General features: G+C 42.6%; 1 protein-coding gene across 1 annotated transcript; it reads right to left on the bottom strand.

The window, feature by feature from the left end:
- Window positions 1-867: 867 nt before the first annotated feature.
- Window positions 868-12,739, bottom strand: LOC117504503. Its single transcript, XM_034163964.1, has 2 exons — window positions 12,229-12,739; window positions 868-1,001 (listed from the first exon to the last, which is right to left on the bottom strand). Exons 1-2 carry the CDS (start codon window positions 12,737-12,739, stop codon window positions 868-870), a joined length of 645 nt encoding a protein of 214 aa, XP_034019855.1.
- Between the last annotated feature and the right edge of the window lie 4,698 nt (window positions 12,740-17,437).

Below are 17,437 nucleotides of genomic sequence, written 5' to 3'. Positions count from 1 at the left end.
GGTGGAGCCTGAGATCATGTCTGCATACCCAGAATTGACACATATTAAAACATTGTTTAAGCAAGGTCGACTTCCTGCGTATATTGAAGACCCCATGGACTTTCTTTTGAATCCGACATCTACAATCTCTGCATCGACGAACCACTCACCATCACGCTGTCTGACGCCGCAATAGCACCCGCTCATTCTCTTCCAGCTTCTCGGCAGCCTCCCACAATGACTCCTGCTTTGTCTCCACCAGTCCCGGTTCCACGGCGTTCTACTACACGCGAACCGGCAGAGCAGCCCAGCACCGAGAACAGACTCCACAGCCGAGGTCCAGGCTGACGTCAGTTCTCCTTCCCCTGGTTCCAGCCCCACGCAAGGTGCAAGTGTTCCAGCTGCAGGCCCCGGGCTCCGACAAGCTCTGGCGCCCCAAGAGTCTGAAGCTCCAACTTTGCTGTCCCCTTGGCAGAAAACAGAAATAGAAAATTCCATGTCGCTGTGGCAATACGCAGCGCACGAGTTCAGTGAATCAGACCCAACAGCTGCTGTGATGGCAGAAACGCTCGCGCCGCTCATTCAAAAACCGCATCATCATTTTCAGTCCCTCCGGCCAAGGCTTCAGTGGGCCACCATGATGACCACCGGGCCTGCTGAGTCAGCCTCGGCGCACACGTCGGAGGAGGCGCAGGGTCCTCCAACCCACTGACGTCATTGGATCTGCTGACTCAGCCCGACGTGAGGCCCTCATTCCTAGCCACGCCCACAATGCCTGCTCTGCCTTCAATGCAGTTCGAGTTATCTGGAACTCCTGCCCCTCCCACGATTACGTCGATGCTGATGTCACTGGGATTTCCAGCTACGCCCACAGCGTCTGCTCTGCCTTCAATGCAACTCATCTGGATCACCTGCTCCTCCCACGATTACATCGATGCTGACGTCACAAGGATTTCCTGCCACGCCCATATCTTCAGAGTCATCTTCACCTGCCCAATCGTCAGTGACATCCTTGAAGATGACTTCCGGAGATGCAATCAACATAACAGTCTTCCTTGTTGTTATTCACACTGATGCTTTTCTTTTTTTTTTCATCTAAATAATCCATTAAGTCAGGAGTTTTTTGCCACACTTTCTGGTCTTGTAAAGTTTTCACATACTTTACGTACACAGTTTTTGACAATCATCTCCAGTATTTTGTGTCTAAAGTTTATTTGGTTTTTCTCTAACCCCCTTAACTTTTATGTGTGTGCGAAACAGGTCAATTGCGAACAGTGTGGTTTAGTGGATACCTCTCCAGGGTTATATTTGATGTTGTCTGGGTGGAAGAGGCTTCTGTGTTCACTTGGTTGGCCCCACATGTCCTTGAGCTCCTTTATCCAGTGGTGTTTTTCTTCACCCCATAGCATTTTTCTGCTTTATTTTGTCTCTGGAGGTCCTTTACACATTTTTGTTATTTTCTATGGTTTCCAATCAAAAGGATTCTTGTCTCAGGTCAAAGTACAGTGTGTCCTTCACGTGGTTCTGTTTTTGATCCATCCATTTCTGGGTCTCCCCCAACTTGGTCCAGCTGGTTTTCCCACCTCTTGTTTGTCCCAAGGATGGTTATGGGCCTCATGCAAGGTTCTTGCCAATTTAATTGATTCTGTTTGCCCTCATACTGTTACAGTTCCTTGGTTTCTACATGTTTTGTGTCCTTTTAGTAAACACTTATTTGCCTTAGGTGGCTCATTTTGGGTTAAAACCTGTGTTCCTTATATTAGTGCATTTGTCTCACGTGGCTCTAGCGATGTTGCTGTTGGTTGGTTTGTTCATCTTTGTTCCCTCGTCTGATACTTCCGCCCCTGTCTTCCTCGTCAGTTTTTGTTGTTTTTTTTTTTGGTTTCTGGCATGAGTTATGTGTTGGGTCCTTATTCTCTGGTTGCTTCTGGTCCATTTTCACGCTATGGTGTCATTTGTGTCACGTCTCTGCTTCCTGGGTGTTTTGGGGTGTTTTGCGCTGCGACAGGTGTGGTCGGGTTTTCATCCCCTTCATCAATCCTCTCGCCCTGCCACCTACTGCCAGTCTTGTAAAGCTGTCACCCGTCAGATCTCAGTTGCCTGTCCCAAGCTTAGTCCTTGTTCTCCCCTGGAACCTACTGTTTCCTGACCACTCTGATGGCCAGTCCTTTGTTGTTGACTCACACTCTACTAGGCCTAGTGGCCGCCCTCCGGATTCCCTTGTGACCCGACATCGGCCTCCGGACCGGCCCCCTGGGGATTTGTCATCCTTCGGGTTGCTACGCGGTGTGCCTCTTGGTACTCCTTTTTTCTTTTTTTTTGTCAGGTCCCGGCCTTTCGTCCCAGGTGCTGGACAGTGGATCATCATATTCTACTTGACAGGCTGGAAAATCATTTTGGGATTACTGGAGTGCCCTTGCATGGCTGATGTCATACTTGACCAGTCGTTCTCACTGTGTTTTGTACAGTAACACTACCTATAACCTTAGTGACATGAAATTTGGGGTTCCACAGGGGTCTGTCTTAGGCCCCCTGCTTTTCCTCCCTTTATATAGCACCTCTTGGGCACATATTGCGGCGTTTTGGGATTACCTTTCACTGCTATGCAGATGATACTCAGTTATACATGCCGATAACTGCTGGTAATCTCGTTCACATAAAATCCTTAGAAGATTGCCTTGCAGCAGTGAGAAGTTGGATGTCTAGAAACTTCCTACTTTTAACTCTGATACGCCTGAAATGATGGTTCTTGGTCCAGTGAGACATCGGCATCAATTTGACCAGTTAACACTCAGCCTAGGCTCGTGTGTCATACATCACACTGACAAAGTGAGGAACCTGGGGTAATTTCTGATCCTTCTTTGTCCTTTGGCCTCCACATTAGAAATATTACTAGGACTGCTTTCTTCCACCTGCGAAATATAATGAAGATTCATCCCATCCTGTCTATGGCTGATGCCGAGACCCTGGTTCATGCATTTATCTCTTCTAGATTGGACTACTGCAATATTCTATTTTCTGGTTTACCGCAGTCTAGCATTAGGGCTCTCCAATTGGTTCAAAATGCAGCAGCCAGACTTTTGACACGAAGCAGAAAGTTTGACCACACTACACCCATTTTGGCATCCCTTCACTGGCTTCCTGTCCCAGTGAGATCAGATTTTAAGGTTCTGCTACTAACCTATAAAATTATTCATGGACTAGCACCTCCCTACCTAGCTGACCTAATTAAACCTTACGTACCGGCCCAGGCTTTAAGTTCTTAGGGTGCAGGACTACTTTGTGTCCCTAAGGTGAATAAGTCGTCTGCGGGTCACAGAGCTTTTTCTTATCGTTCCCTTGTTCTGTGGAATGATCTCCCTGCGTGAATAAAACAGTCAGATTCTGTGGAGACTTTCAAGTCCAGACATAAGACGCACATATTTTCCCTCTCATATGGCTAGCATACTGGTACAGTTTTGTTTTACACTTTTTACTCTTTTAATTCATTTATTAGTAATTGTAGCGGGCCGCGGCCTCAACTTTACCTAAATTCTAGGTCTTTTAGTGAAGTTTAGGGCTAGTGGCTGGCGATCACCTTAGTATTTCTGTTTTTCTTGTTTAATGCTGGCAAATTATACAGTATTTTTTTTGTCTTTCTGATGCCTGATTCTGTTTTTTTTCTCTCTGTTTAAGGTGCAGCTCCATCCAGAGATGGGAGTTGTATTCGTGTTGGCGATCCTCCTGTCCTGTGTACCAATAGCATTTCTTGTATATTCGTCCATGAATTGTTCTGTAATTTATGTTTGTAGCATGGCCCAAGCAGAGGGTCACCCCTTTGAGTCTGGTCTGCTTGAGGTTTCTTCCTCAGGAGTTTTTCCTTACCACTGTTGCTCTGGGGGTTGGTAAGGTTAGACCTTACCTGTGTGAAGCACTTTGAGGCAACTCTGTTGTGATTTGGCGCTATATAAATGAAAATAAATTGAAATTGAAAATTGAAAGTGGTCATTCCTGCAAACAAAAATGTGTCAAAAGGTGTAAAAGGTGTCATATATGGAGTGTGTGCTGACATAAGAGGAAGAAATTAAGAAAAATATAAGAGGGGGGAAAAGCAACACATGTAAAGCGGTTTAAATCCAAGGAAGTTGGACCCAAAAATACCCTGGTGTTGATTACTTTTGATGGCAGTCTTCTTCCAGCTTGTGTCTTTATAGGATGTTTGTCTTTTCCAGTCAGGTCCTATCAGAGACCTCCTTTGCGGTGCTTCAAATGCCAGAGATGTGGCCATATGGCAGCTTCCTGTAGGGGGACCAGGTGTTGCGCTAAATGTGGTAAAGATCATGATATCCTAAACTGTGAGGAATTGGCTTCTAAGTGCTACAATTGTGGTGATCATATGCTTCCAATAGACTGGTCACTTTTTGAAAGCGAGACAGGTTCAGGGGGTCAGAGATCAGTGTAAAATCTCTTATGCAGAAGCATTAAAGATAGTTGAAAGATTGTTGGGAGAATGCGGAGGTGATCCAATGATGCCCAGGCATCAACTTCCTCGTGTTCTCTCTAGGCAAGAAATTGTAATTAACAAGAAGGCCCTTCTTGCATTTATGGTTGACGTGATCTATGGTGTTCGGGAAAAGAAGTCAGAAAAGATGTCTGAACCGGCAGTGAGGTTTCTAGGGGGGGAGGATTACTCCCCTCAGTCACTGCTTGAGTATATGAGGGCAAGTCAGGAGCCAGTAGGTCAGGGATCAAGCAATCAGCCTGAGAGAGAGGATGAGGAGGGAGAAGACATGGACGATAGTGCTCTCTTCGAAGATATCGATGTTTTGCATCCTCCAGTGGAACGCAAGGAGTCTTGTAGCTAACAGACAGGAATTTAAGAAATTAATTTGTGACTTTGAAGTTAAGCCTGATTTTTTTTTTTTTTTTTTGTGTGTGTTCAGGAAACATGGTTAAAGCCTCAACTGGATTTTGTTGTCCCACGATACACATGTCTGCACAAAGATAGGTCTGATCAATCAGGTGGTGGGTATAGCATCCCCGGTTGAAAAGATGGTCTCTCGAACTGATGGTTCGCAATCCTTTTATTGAACAGCCTTGTATTGTGAACACACCGTAAGAGCTACACAAATACACAACACACGATCATTAGTAACTCAAACAGTATGTTTTTATCTTATCCCTTTCCCTTATTTATTACCTATTTATCCTTAACAATCTCTACATTTGAGTGCAAATTACTATATATATAACCTTTTTAACATTGTCCTTTAGCCATTTGTCTGTTCCATGAAATAAAATAAAACATATTGTGATTGTCTGTGTGCTTTCATTACAAAAGCGAATCCATGAGGATAGCTTTTACCAAAGTGCACTAGCACCCTCTAGTGGGTGTTAACTAGTAAACATCACCCTGAGTAGCAAACAGCAAACTTCATGAAATACAGCAAACCTATATTTACAAAACAGAACTCTCATACCAACCTTGTTCCCTCATCAACCAGGTGCTACGGGACCGTTTTGCAACTTAGAATTGCACCTTAAAATTAGTTTTACCTGTGTTAATCATAGAGCACACTTTCTCTCCGCATTCGGAGTTTGCGCTGCTAAAGTTTTCAGCAGTTGTTGAGAAGCTTGAATCTTCGACTGGACTGGGTTGCTTGATGCGAGGACGTTTCGCTTCAAATCACAGACGCTTCCTCAGCTAAAATTCTTGCTCTGGTAGTCCGACTTATGTCTGACCCTTGTCGAGAAGAACAAACAGAAGCTACAAAAGCTGGAGTTTTAAACCTAACCAGACGCCTCCTACCGAGAGGCAGACTGCTATTGGCTAGTGATTAAACAATTGCTTTAATTAGCACCTATTGTGCTCTAGTTCGCACCTTCCTAATGACAGGGTAGCTGTCCCTCCTAACGATGGGACTGACACCTCTCCTGATGATGTGAATGACTCATTCCAGGTGGTTTCCATAGTAGAGAAGCTTGAATCTTCAACTGGACTGGGTTGCTTGATGCAAGGACGTTTCATTCAAATCGCAGAAGCTTCCTCAGCAGTTACAAACGATTTACGACACCTTGCCATTCTGGACCTTTTGAAATAAGAGCATTGGGCATACTGTTGTTGAAACAGAATAATAAAACGCTTCTGAACTAATTTGTGATAAGAAAACTGAAGCAAGGTCATTTATACTGCCTCACTGGGCGACGTAAGATAATATTCCCAGGAGAGGTTTTCGCATTTCTTGCATGATCCAACGGGCTTCTTGCATGATCACCCAAGTAGTGATACCTGCCACTTCATAAGATGCTAGGGTAAGATCAATACAACTCTGTGTTATTGGTAATGTTGTATCTAGTTATACAGCTTCATGATGAAGTGGTACAGAGGAGGGTTTTCTTTCACCAAAGCATTAAATCTAGGTTTGCATCTCAGATGTACCTTCTGGCAAATTGTAGCTGAACTTTCAGGTCTTCTTTTTACTAAAACCCTCCTCTGCTCCACTTCATCATGAAGCTGTATAGCTGGTGATACAAAATGCAAAACATACACGTTGCACAATTTCTCCAATCACAGCCACAGAAGCCTATAACTTCTTCTGGGTTGTCTGGGTGTCTTGGTGGGTTTCCTCACTGTTCTCCTTCTTGCACAGTCACTCAGTTTTTGAGAACTGTCTACTCCACACAGATTTACCATAGAGTGCCAAACTGTTTGTATTTCTTCATAACTGATGTAATTAAAGTTCAAGATATATTCAGTGACTTGGAAATGTTCATGTATCCATCCCCTGACTTGTCTGAAGAAAACTGGCAATTAAACTGATTATTTACAGGTATTATACCAAAGGGGCTTATTACATTTGCAACCCATCATCTTGGCTTTTATTTTTTTTAATTAATTTATATCAAGTTGTAGATTTACTTTCAGTTCAGGTCTAAGGAAGATCATTTTAGAAATTTTTATATTGAGAAGCCTGATTTACTTTATGTATTTGAAATGCCATAAACAACTTAAAATGTGTAAAATACCAAGGGGCTGAATACTTTTGTAAGCCTCTGTATGTAAACGCCACCATTGTTGGGTGAGTGGCTGAAGTTTCATCTCTTGAACACCAGCAGACCTGCCCCGAGTACACGCACCATTTTAAAGACAGAGCATTTCCAAAATGCCACAAAAAACCACCAAAAAATAAATAAAAGTACTTAATTTACTGATATTTGGGATCAGTCTGGGTCTGCAACCTTTACTGTCAAAAGAGCCATCTTTGTCAAATACGTTTGGCCTTTAAAATGCACAAAAAAGGTAACACAACTTAAAGTTTTTCTATATACAGTTCAACTATATATATTTTAATTGTTTTTGTTTTGTTTTTACAACCTCAAATCAGAAAAGTTTGGATGATATGAAAAATGTGGTGGACCCACAATGATCCTGACATTTACTTTGACTTCTATTTACTCCAGACTGTATGAAACAAACATATTTCATGTTTTTTTGTGTGGTCAGCTTTATTTGATTTGGTAATATACATCCATTTCTACATCTGAAGCCTGCAGCTTCTTCCAAGAAAAAAAAGGTTGGGACAGGGCAGTTTATTCGAATGTACGTAAAAATTTATTATTTTTACAGCCAGTTTTCTTGAGAAAAGTCAGGGGATGAAAACATGAACATTTCCAAATCAGTGAATATTTCTTTGACTTCATTTACATCAATCATTCATAAATGCAAACAGTGTGGTACTTTATGGTAAATCTGTGTCAGGTAGGCAGTTGTCAAAAAGTAAATGTCCATGCTGGACGGAGACAAGTGAGGGAAGCCACCAAGACACAACTCTGGAAGAACCTTTGGCTTCTGTGAGTGGAGAAACTGGGAAGAGTGCTCACTTTGAAATAAATAAAGCATATAGCTGCAGCTTAATAATTTTGAAAAATCACAAAAATCAGCAGCTTGTATTTTAATTCTGACACCAGTTCATTTTAGTGTGATGAAGTCATCCTTTTTGTTCTCCTCCTCAGTCACATTTTGTGCTTGAACACGACATTAAGCTCAAGACTGAAAATAGATATCTTTGGGAAATAACAGCTGTTAAAGTTCAGAGTTCTCAGCTGCTTTATGTGATCTGTGCCTCTGAACATCACTGCACAGCTTCTCCGCATCAGGCTTCTCCCCCCAACGTATGCATGCTTTTTGTTCAGTTCATATTCACATTTTCACATTACATTCACATTAGAAGGAGAGAGCATATCTCACCCATATTGGCCTCTCTTCATTGGCTTCCTGTTAATTCTAGAATAGAATTTAAAATTCTTCTTCTTACTTATAAGGTTTTGAATAATCAGGTCCCATCTTATCTTAGGGACCTCATAGTACCATATCACCCCAATAGAGCGCTTCGCTCTCAGACTGCAGGCTTACTTGTAGTTCCTAGGGTTTGTAAGAGTAGAATGGGAGGCAGAGCCTTCAGCTTTCAGGCTCCTCTCCTGTGGAACCAGCTCCCAATTCAGATCAGGGAGACAGACACCCTCTCTACTTTTAAGATTAGGCTTAAAACTTTCCTTTTTGCTAAAGCTTATAGTTAGGGCTGGATCAGGTGACCCTGAACCATCCCTTAGTTATGCTGCTATAGACGTAGACTGCTGGGGGGTTCCCATGATGCACTGTTTCTTTCTCTTTTTGCTCTGTATGCACCACTCTGCATTTAATCATTAGTGATCGATCTCTGCTCCCCTCCACAGCATGTCTTTTTCCTGGTTCTCTCCCTCAGCCCCAACCAGTCCCAGCAGAAGACTGCCCCTCCCTGAGCCTGGTTCTGCTGGAGGTTTCTTCCTGTTAAAAGGGAGTTTTTCCTTCCCACTGTAGCCAAGTGCTTGCTCACAGGGGGTCGTTTTGACCGTTGGGGTTTTACATAATTATTGTATGGCCTTGCCTTACAATATAAAGCGCCTTGGGGCAACTGTTTGTTGTGATTTGGCACTATATAAAAAAATTGATTGATTGATTGATTTTAAAGGATTTTTTTAATATACGAGGTCTGTCCATAAAGTATCGTACCTTTTTATTTTTTTCAAAAACTATATGGATTTGAATCACGTGTGATTACATCAGACAAGGTGGAACCTTCGTGCGCATGCCTGAGTTTTTCCACACCTGTCGGTTCCGTCATTCGCCTGTGAGCACGCCTTGTGGGAGGAGTGATCCAACCTCCTCGGCTGATTTTCATTCTCATCAAACAGCTCAGCTACTGCCGCTTTGTTCCATGAAATTTTTTTCAGAAACTCTGCCAGACATCCAGCTGGAAACCATTTCGAAGATTCGGTTGGCTTTCGGTGAAAATTTTAAGGGCTTGGCAGAGATTAAGGACTGTTACTACAGCTTTAAGGACGTCCCACAATGGTGCATGGCGCGCCGCGCTCCGAGCCGCGATCGACAGGCAGAAACCACCAGATCATTTCTAAATCAATCAATCAATCAATCAATTTTTTTATATAGCGCCAAATCACAACAAACAGTTGCCCCAAGGCGCTTTATATTGTAAGGCAAAAGCCATACAATAATTACAGAAAAACCCCAACGGTCAAAACGACCCCCTGTGAGCAAGCACTTGGCTACAGTGGGAAGGAAAAACTCCCTTTTAACAGGAAGAAACCTCCAGCAGAACCAGGCTCAGGGAGGGGCAGTCTTCTGCTGGGACTGGTTGGGGCTGAGGGAGAGAACCAGGAAAAAGACATGCTGTGGAGGGGAGCAGAGATCGATCACTAATGATTAAATGCAGAGTGGTGCATACAGAGCAAAAAGAGAAAGAAACAGTGCATCATGGGAACCCCCCAGCAGTCTACGTCTATAGCAGCGTAACTAAGGGATGGTTCAGGGTCACCTGATCCAGCCCTAACTATAAGCTTTAGCAAAAAGGAAAGTTTTAAAACTTTCCTTTTCTAATCTTAATCTGGGCCTAATCTTAAAAGTAGAGAGGGTGTCTGTCTCCCTGATCTGAATTGGGAGCTGGTTCCACAGGAGAGGAGCCTGAAAGCTGAAGGCTCTGCCTCCCATTCTACTCTTACAAACCCTAGGAACTACAAGTAAGCCTGCAGTCTGAGAGCGAAGCGCTCTATTGGGGTGATATGGTACTACAAGGTCCCTAAGATAAGATGGGACATGATTATTCAAAACCTTATAAGTAAGAAGAAGAATTTTAAATTCTATTCTAGAATTAACAGGAAGCCAATGAAGAGAGGCCAATATGGGTGAGATATGCTCTCTCCTTCTAGTCCCCGTCAGTACTCTAGCTGCAGCATTTTGAATTAACTGAAGGCTTTTTAGGGAACTTTTAGGACAACCTGATAATAATGAATTACAATAGTCCAGCCTAGAGGAAATAAATGCATGAATTAGTTTTTCAGCATCACTCTGAGACAAGACCTTTCTGATTTTAGAGATATTGCGTAAATGCAAAAAAGCAGTCCTACATATTTGTTTAATATGCGCTTTGAATGACATATCCTGATCAAAAATGACTCCAAGATTTCTCACAGTATTACTAGAGGTCAGGGTAATGCCATCCAGAGTAAGGATCTGGTTAGACACCATGTTTCTAAGATTTGTGGGGCCAAGTAAATGGATGGCTGTGTGGATCCGGGACCGTCGTGTGCAATTTCTCTGGTTATCACAAGAGCTGGACATCAGCCATTTTCTGTCAGATTTCACTTTTAACAAGAGATTTTGTCATGGAAAGCCGCGCGGAGGCTTCGCGCATCAAGACGGCAAGCGAGACAAAGAACACCTCCGTTTCAGTGTGTCAGAGGACAAGTTGGGACATGCCCAGCTCTCCACAATTTCTCTTATAACTCACTCGACTGGTAAGCACTGAAAGCCGAGATAGGCATGTCCCAACTTGTCCTCTGACACGCTGAAACAGAGGCGTTCTTTGTCTCGCTCAAACAGTGAATCGGTCCTGACGCGCGAAGCCTCCGCGTGGCTTTCCATGACAAAATCTATTGTTAAAAGTGAAATCTGCTGTAAAATGGCTGATGTCCAGCTCTTGTGATAACCAGAGAAATTGCACATGACGGTCCTGGATCCACAGAGCCATCCATTTAGAAATGATCTGGTGGTTTGTGCCTCTCGATGGCGGCACGGAGCGCGGCGCGCTGAGCGCCATTGTGGCCCATCCTTAAAGCTGTAGAACAGTTCTTATTCTCTGTGAAGCCCATAAAATTTTCAACGAAAGCCAGATACATTTTTCGAATGGTTTTCAGCTGCTTGTTTCTAACAGTTTCTGAAAAAATTCTGATGGAAAAAAAGCCCAAATCATTCCGCCATTTCCTGACAATGAAAATCCGACAAGAGGGGTGGACCAGTGCTCACTCAAAGCCTGCCCACAGGCGAATGACGCAACCGACAGGGCAGCTGTCCCTCCTAATGATGGGACGGAAGCCTCCCCTGATGGCTCCCTTGACTACTCTCCTGATGATGTGAATGACTCATTACCATGAACAAAAGACTGAAACTGCTTAGACCTGAGTACCCCATTGTAAACAGGGGACAAAGCGTGTCTGAGACCCCTTCCCCGGTTAACGCTGGGTTTCAACTGTTTTACAAAGAATGCTTCCTTGACACCTCTCTCAAACCATTTTTTCTCTCTGGCTAAGATTTTAACTTCCTTGTCCTCAAACGTGTGGTTAGTGTCTTTCAGGTGGAGATGAACTGCAGACTGAGGTCCACTGGCGACCTCTCTGCGGTGCTGGTATAGCCTTTTGTGTAAAGGTTGCTTAGTCTCACCTATGTAGTGTTCATTACAGTTTTCCTGACATCTGATAGAATACACTACATTGCTCTGTTTGTAACTAGGGATCCTGTCCTTAGGGTGAACTAATTTCTGTCTCAAGGTGTTAACTGGTTTAAAGTAAACTGGGATTTTATGCTGTCTGAAGATCCTCTGTAGTTTTTCCCCTACTCCTGCTAAATAAGGGAGAGACACTCCTCTTCTTCTTGTCTCCGTCTCCTGTCTGTCTGGTCTCTTTGTTTTCTGGGACTTCTGCACTTTGTCCAGGGACCATCGTGGGTACCCACATACTGTGAGGGCTTTCCAGACAAGTTGTTGTTCTTTAGCCCTTCCCTCTGCAGTTGTGGGCACCTGTAGGGCTCTGTGTTGAAGAGTCCTGATCACCCCAAGCTTGTGTTCAAGGGGGTGGTTTGAGCCAAAGAGCAGATACTGGTCAGTGTGAGTGGGTTTTCTGTAAACCCGTCTGGAGCTGCCTGCCCAATTGTAACATCACAGACAGAGACATGACTGGTTTTCAAACCATTTAAGTATGAGTGAGGTTCTGTGGACTGCTTCCACTCATAACTGTCATCAGTCTCAGTTTCAGAACAGTCTGAACTCCTGCCATCAGTATCTGGTTGTAAGTGTCTGTATGGATCTGAGTAACTAGCTGGCTGTGGTCCTCCACAATCCTCTACATCAGCTTCTATTTTCACGGTGATGTGTTCAGTTGTGCTGCTTGCTACAGGTTCTGCCTCTGTGTGGTCATCACTTTGGCGTTGACAAAATTGTGATGAATGTGGCTTTTCCTCGTCATTTTCATTCTTCACCAGGACAACAGTGAAAGGGAGCTTGGTGAAATCAGCCATCTCCAGCTGGTGTAGCTGCTCTTCCTCCTGACCTCTCCATAGTTTCGCTCCTTTTTCTTTAATGTATGGCGGCTTTGGGCCCTCCTGTTCCAGACTCAGATTCCACTCCGGTTTTTCAGGGAGAATATCTTCTTGACTCACTGACAGCTCTTGCATATCTGCAAGGAAGTAATTAAACCATTATTAAAATTATGAGCAGCATTTATTTAAATAAGCATAAAGCAGCTAAATGGTGAGCGTGAACTGAATACAGATCATCAATGTATTGATGACACTGATGCTGTTAAAAATAGGGGTATGAGTGTTCAATGTGACAAATTCTTGAGCTGGACAGACAAAACATTTTCACATGACATCACATCAGATATATTGTACCAGTACAATCATCTTTCAGTGCCTTTGCCTTTCTTAGCTAATTATAGGCCAATCTCCAACCTTCCTTTTCTCTCAAAAATTCTTGAAAGGGTAGTTGTAAAACAGCTAACTGATCATCTGCAGAGGAATGGTCTATTTGAAGAGTTTCAGTCAGGTTTTAGAATTCATCATAGTACAGAAACAGCATTAGTGAAGGTTACAAATGATCTTCTTATGGCCTCAGACAGTGGACTCATCTCTGTGCTTGTTCTGTTAGACCTCAGTGCTGCTTTTCATACTGTTGACCATAAAATTTTATTACAGAGATTAGAGCATGCCATAGGTATTAAAGGCACTGCGCTGCGGTGGTTTGAATCATATTTATCTAATAGATTACAATTTGTTCATGTAAATGGGGAATCTTCTTCACAGACTAAGGTTACTTATGGAGTTCCACAAGGTTCTGTGCTAGGACCAATTTTATTCACTTTATACATGCTTCCCTTAGGCAGTATTATTAGACGGCATTGCTTAAATTTTCATTGTTACGCAGATGATACCCAGCTTTATCTATCCATGAAGCCAGAGGACACACACCAATTAGCTAAACTGCAGGATTGTCTTACAGACATAAAGACATGGATGACCTCTAAGTTCCTGCTTTTAAACTCAGATAAAACTGAAGTTATTGTACTTGGCCCCACAAATCTTAGAAACATGGTGTCTAACCAGATCCTTACTCTGGATGGCATTACCCTGACCTCTAGTAATACTGTGAGAAATCTTGGAGTCATTTTTGATCAGGATATGTCATTCAATGCGCATATTAAACAAATATGTAGGACTGCTTTTTTGCATTTGCGCAATATCTCTAAAATTAGAAAGGTCTTGTCTCAGAGTGATGCTGAAAAACTAATTCATGCATTTATTTCCTCTAGGCTGGACTATTGTAATTCATTATTATCAGGTTGTCCTAAAAGTTCCCTGAAAAGCCTTCAGTTAATTCAAAATGCTGCAGCTCGAGTACTGACGGGGACTAGAAGGAGAGAGCATATCTCACCCATATTGGCCTCTCTTCATTGGCTTCCTGTTAATTCTAGAATAGAATTTAAAATTCTTCTTCTTACTTATAAGGTTTTGAATAATCAGGTCCCATCTTATCTTAGGGACCTCATAGTACCATATCACCCCAATAGAGCGCTTCGCTCTCAGACTGAAGGCTTACTTGTAGTTCCTAGGGTTTGTAAGAGTAGAATGGGAGGCAGAGCCTTCAGCTTTCAGGCTCCTCTCCTGTGGAACCAACTCCCAATTCAGATCAGGGAGACAGACACCCTCTCTACTTTTAAGATTAGGCTTAAAACTTTCCTTTTTGCTAAAGCTTATAGTTAGGGCTGGATCAGGTGACCCTGAACCATCCCTTAGTTATGCTGCTATAGACTTAGACTGCTGGGGGTTTCCCATGATGCACTGAGTGTTTCTTTCTCTTTTTGCTCTGTATGCACTACTCTGCATTTAATCATTAGTGACTGATCTCTGCTCCCCTCCACAGCATGTCTTTTTCCTGGTTCTCTCCCTCAGCCCCAACCAGTCCCAGCAGAAGACTGCCCCTCCCTGAGCCTGGTTCTGCTGGAGGTTTCTTCCTGTTAAAAGGGAGTTTTTCCTTCCTACTGTCGCCAAGTGCTTGCTCACAGGGGGTCGTTTTGACCGTTGGGGTTTTTCCATAATTATTGTATGGCCTTGCCTTACAATATAAAGCGCCTTGGGGGCAACTGTTTGTTGTGATTTGGCAAATGGAACCAATGGCAAATCAAAGACATATCTTCACTAGAATCAGTACAGAGAAGATGCTTCAAATATTGTAACTTGAACTGGTATCACTTCGAGAACATAGAAGGAAACAGGATCTATAAGACAAATATTAGGAAAAGCTTTTGTTCTGAGTAATAAATGACTGGAATAGCCTGATTGATGACGTAGTATCACTGCCCCGACTCTGCCTTCAAAGAGCATCTGAGATCAATACAATCCTGGCGAGAGGGAAACTCAACCAAATATACCAAGTAAGTGAGTATAAACTTTTATTTTTTTTTTTAAAGAAAGAGAAAAGGCCGCTGCGCTGCACTTACACCAGACAAGGCCCTTCAAAATCTCGCTTTAACACAAACACCATCATCACAGCTGAGAACAGGCGAGCTGTCTGCGCATGCGCAAACTGACTACCACTACCGCTTCTTCTTCTTCTTCTTCTTCTTCTTCTTCTTCTTCTTCTTCTTCTTCTTCTTCTTCTTCTTCTTCTTCTTCTTCTTCGTGTTTAATGGCGGTTGGCAACCAGCTTTTATGGAGCATTACCGCCGCCAACTGGACTGAAGTGTTGGTCAGGAGTCTTTACCCTGTTTCTTTTCTTTTCTTTTTTTTAAACAATTTTTTTGACATATCAAACAACAAACATGGCTACATTTTAATAAACCTCGGCAACAGTGAAACACCACAAGGGAACACCCAGAGCCACACAGTTAAAAGGGAAAAAAAAAACCATTAAAACTTAAATATAATAATAATAATAATAATAACGCAGTCGTTATTACATCAGCTGGTTGTCAGGGTCTCTGCCAGCGGAGGAACCATTTTTATGTTTATTTTTCGCCGCTATTCCCAAAGATTTTAGCCCAAATGTTAAGTGCTTTTTCACTGCTACGCAGGAAAAACAGCAAACGTCCCCACTACCGTGTGTGTGTGTGTGCGTGTGTGTGTGCGCGCGCGCTGTTGTGCCTGTGATTGTTGCGTTTATGTCTTTATTAACCAATTACTGTTATTTTTTGAGTCAATGAATATTTTTTGTGACAAAAGATTAATTTTGAATGTTTTTACTTTTCTTTCAGAGAAAACTGTACTAAATCACATAACTGTGATGTTACAGACATAAGATGTTTTTGTAATATTTCTGAATTTTTCTCCCTGAAGCTCTGAATGTTTCAGAAATGCAATTTCGTATGTTGGCCACAAGAGAGCGCTGTTGTTTGAAATTTATTGGTTCGACTGTATGGAAGCATCGGTGACATGAACACTCATGACCCATTGGTGGCGCTCACGGTCACGGTTTGCCAACCGCCATCATACGCAATGGAGAAGAAGAATAGGAGGAGGCGGAAGTGACGTGACCGATATGTCTCTGCGCAGTCGAAGAAAAATCGAGTTTTGTCAAAATATATTTATCCTTGCTCGTGTTAGAAAACGATGTATCGCTGAATATTGTGCCTCTGTTCATTTTTTTTCCCAAAGGATTGCCATATTTCAGCACAACGGACGAACAGTGCAGACATCAAGGTCTGATTTTGAAGGGCCTCATGATGTAAGTACAGCCGAGCTGCTACTTTGAGGCCGGAGCACACAGATAAAAGAATTTAGAAGTGAAAAACAGAAGTGGAAAGAAGCGAAACAGTGCCTGACGTGTTTGTAAAGAGAGAGAAAGTTAAAAAAAAGGCGAATCTGCCAGTAGTGAAAGTGGCTATCCGTACATTGACGTCTTAATAATAATTTATTAATTCATTTACCGAGTTCTGTCCGTAGTCGGGGGTGCCGAAAAAAAGGGGAGAATGAGAAGGATCCTAGGGGGCCCAGAGAGGCCCCCTAATACAGTTATAATACTGACAAAATAATATGGGGGTGGCCCACTAAGATTTCTTTTCATGGGGTCCAAAATACCTGGCAGTGTCTCTGTTCGTAGTATTCATAGTCGTAGAGTTTTGAATTCCAGTCATGATTGATATTTTTTTTCTTACTTCAAATATGAAGTGGTTGCAGTAAAATTAGAAAGATAGATGATTACAAATATTTTGTAACCACAGAAAATGATCAAGATCCTCATTTTAAAAGGTAATTTTGTCACATACTCGCTCAGATTGCGAATATACCAATCTGGTACTGGGGTAATCTCAGTACGTGACACTGTCATAATCACAGAACCGCCACTACTGAGAGTAATTTGAGACTGAGTTACTACAGATTAATAAATGTGTTTCTAAGAGCTACTTTCTTCTTTATGCAGGTAGCTCAGTGGGATATGTGATGTGGACTTGAGTTCGATTCCTTCTGACGCTCTGTGTCCTTGGAAAAGGCACTTCATTTTAATGGTTGTGGTCCACCCAGCTGTAAATGGGCAAGTATACCCTAACCATCTCATACTACACTGGTATTTTCTGTGTAAACTCAGATGCACACTGATCTTATCCAAGAACAGCCATTCAAGGCAAATGCGGGATAGGTACACTTTCACTTTTAGGTTCATACTTCAGCAGAAACAGGTTAATTAACCAGTTCCATTTATTCTTGAAAAGATTCTGAATGGAATAATCTGGTCGCTCCTTTGTATTACTACAAGTATCATTATTATTGCCTATCCTTGCACACGCTGTTTGATGCACATTTTCCTCCACTCGCCCCATCTTGTGTGTCTTTTTTTAAGAGCTGAAGTAACATATGAATTTCTCCACTGTGAGATCA

Source organism: Thalassophryne amazonica, chromosome 2 (genome assembly GCF_902500255.1).
Source record: "Thalassophryne amazonica chromosome 2, fThaAma1.1, whole genome shotgun sequence".
Lineage (NCBI taxonomy): Eukaryota > Metazoa > Chordata > Actinopteri > Batrachoidiformes > Batrachoididae > Thalassophryne > Thalassophryne amazonica.
The sequence above is the reverse complement of the archived record's forward strand: the minus strand, read 5'-3'. Positions and strand labels throughout refer to the sequence as shown.

What these genes read in the sequence shown, in the direction of transcription:
- LOC117504503 (XM_034163964.1), bottom strand. Translation starts at nt 12,739, where the DNA reads ATGCAAGAGCTGTCAGTGAGTCAAGAAGATATTCTCCCTGAAAAACCG. An exon ending in AACCAGTCATGTCTCTGTCT is followed by an intron (nt 1,002 to 12,228) that starts GTGATGTTACAA and finishes CATCTCCGGAAG; the next exon opens with TCATCTTCAAGGATGTCACT.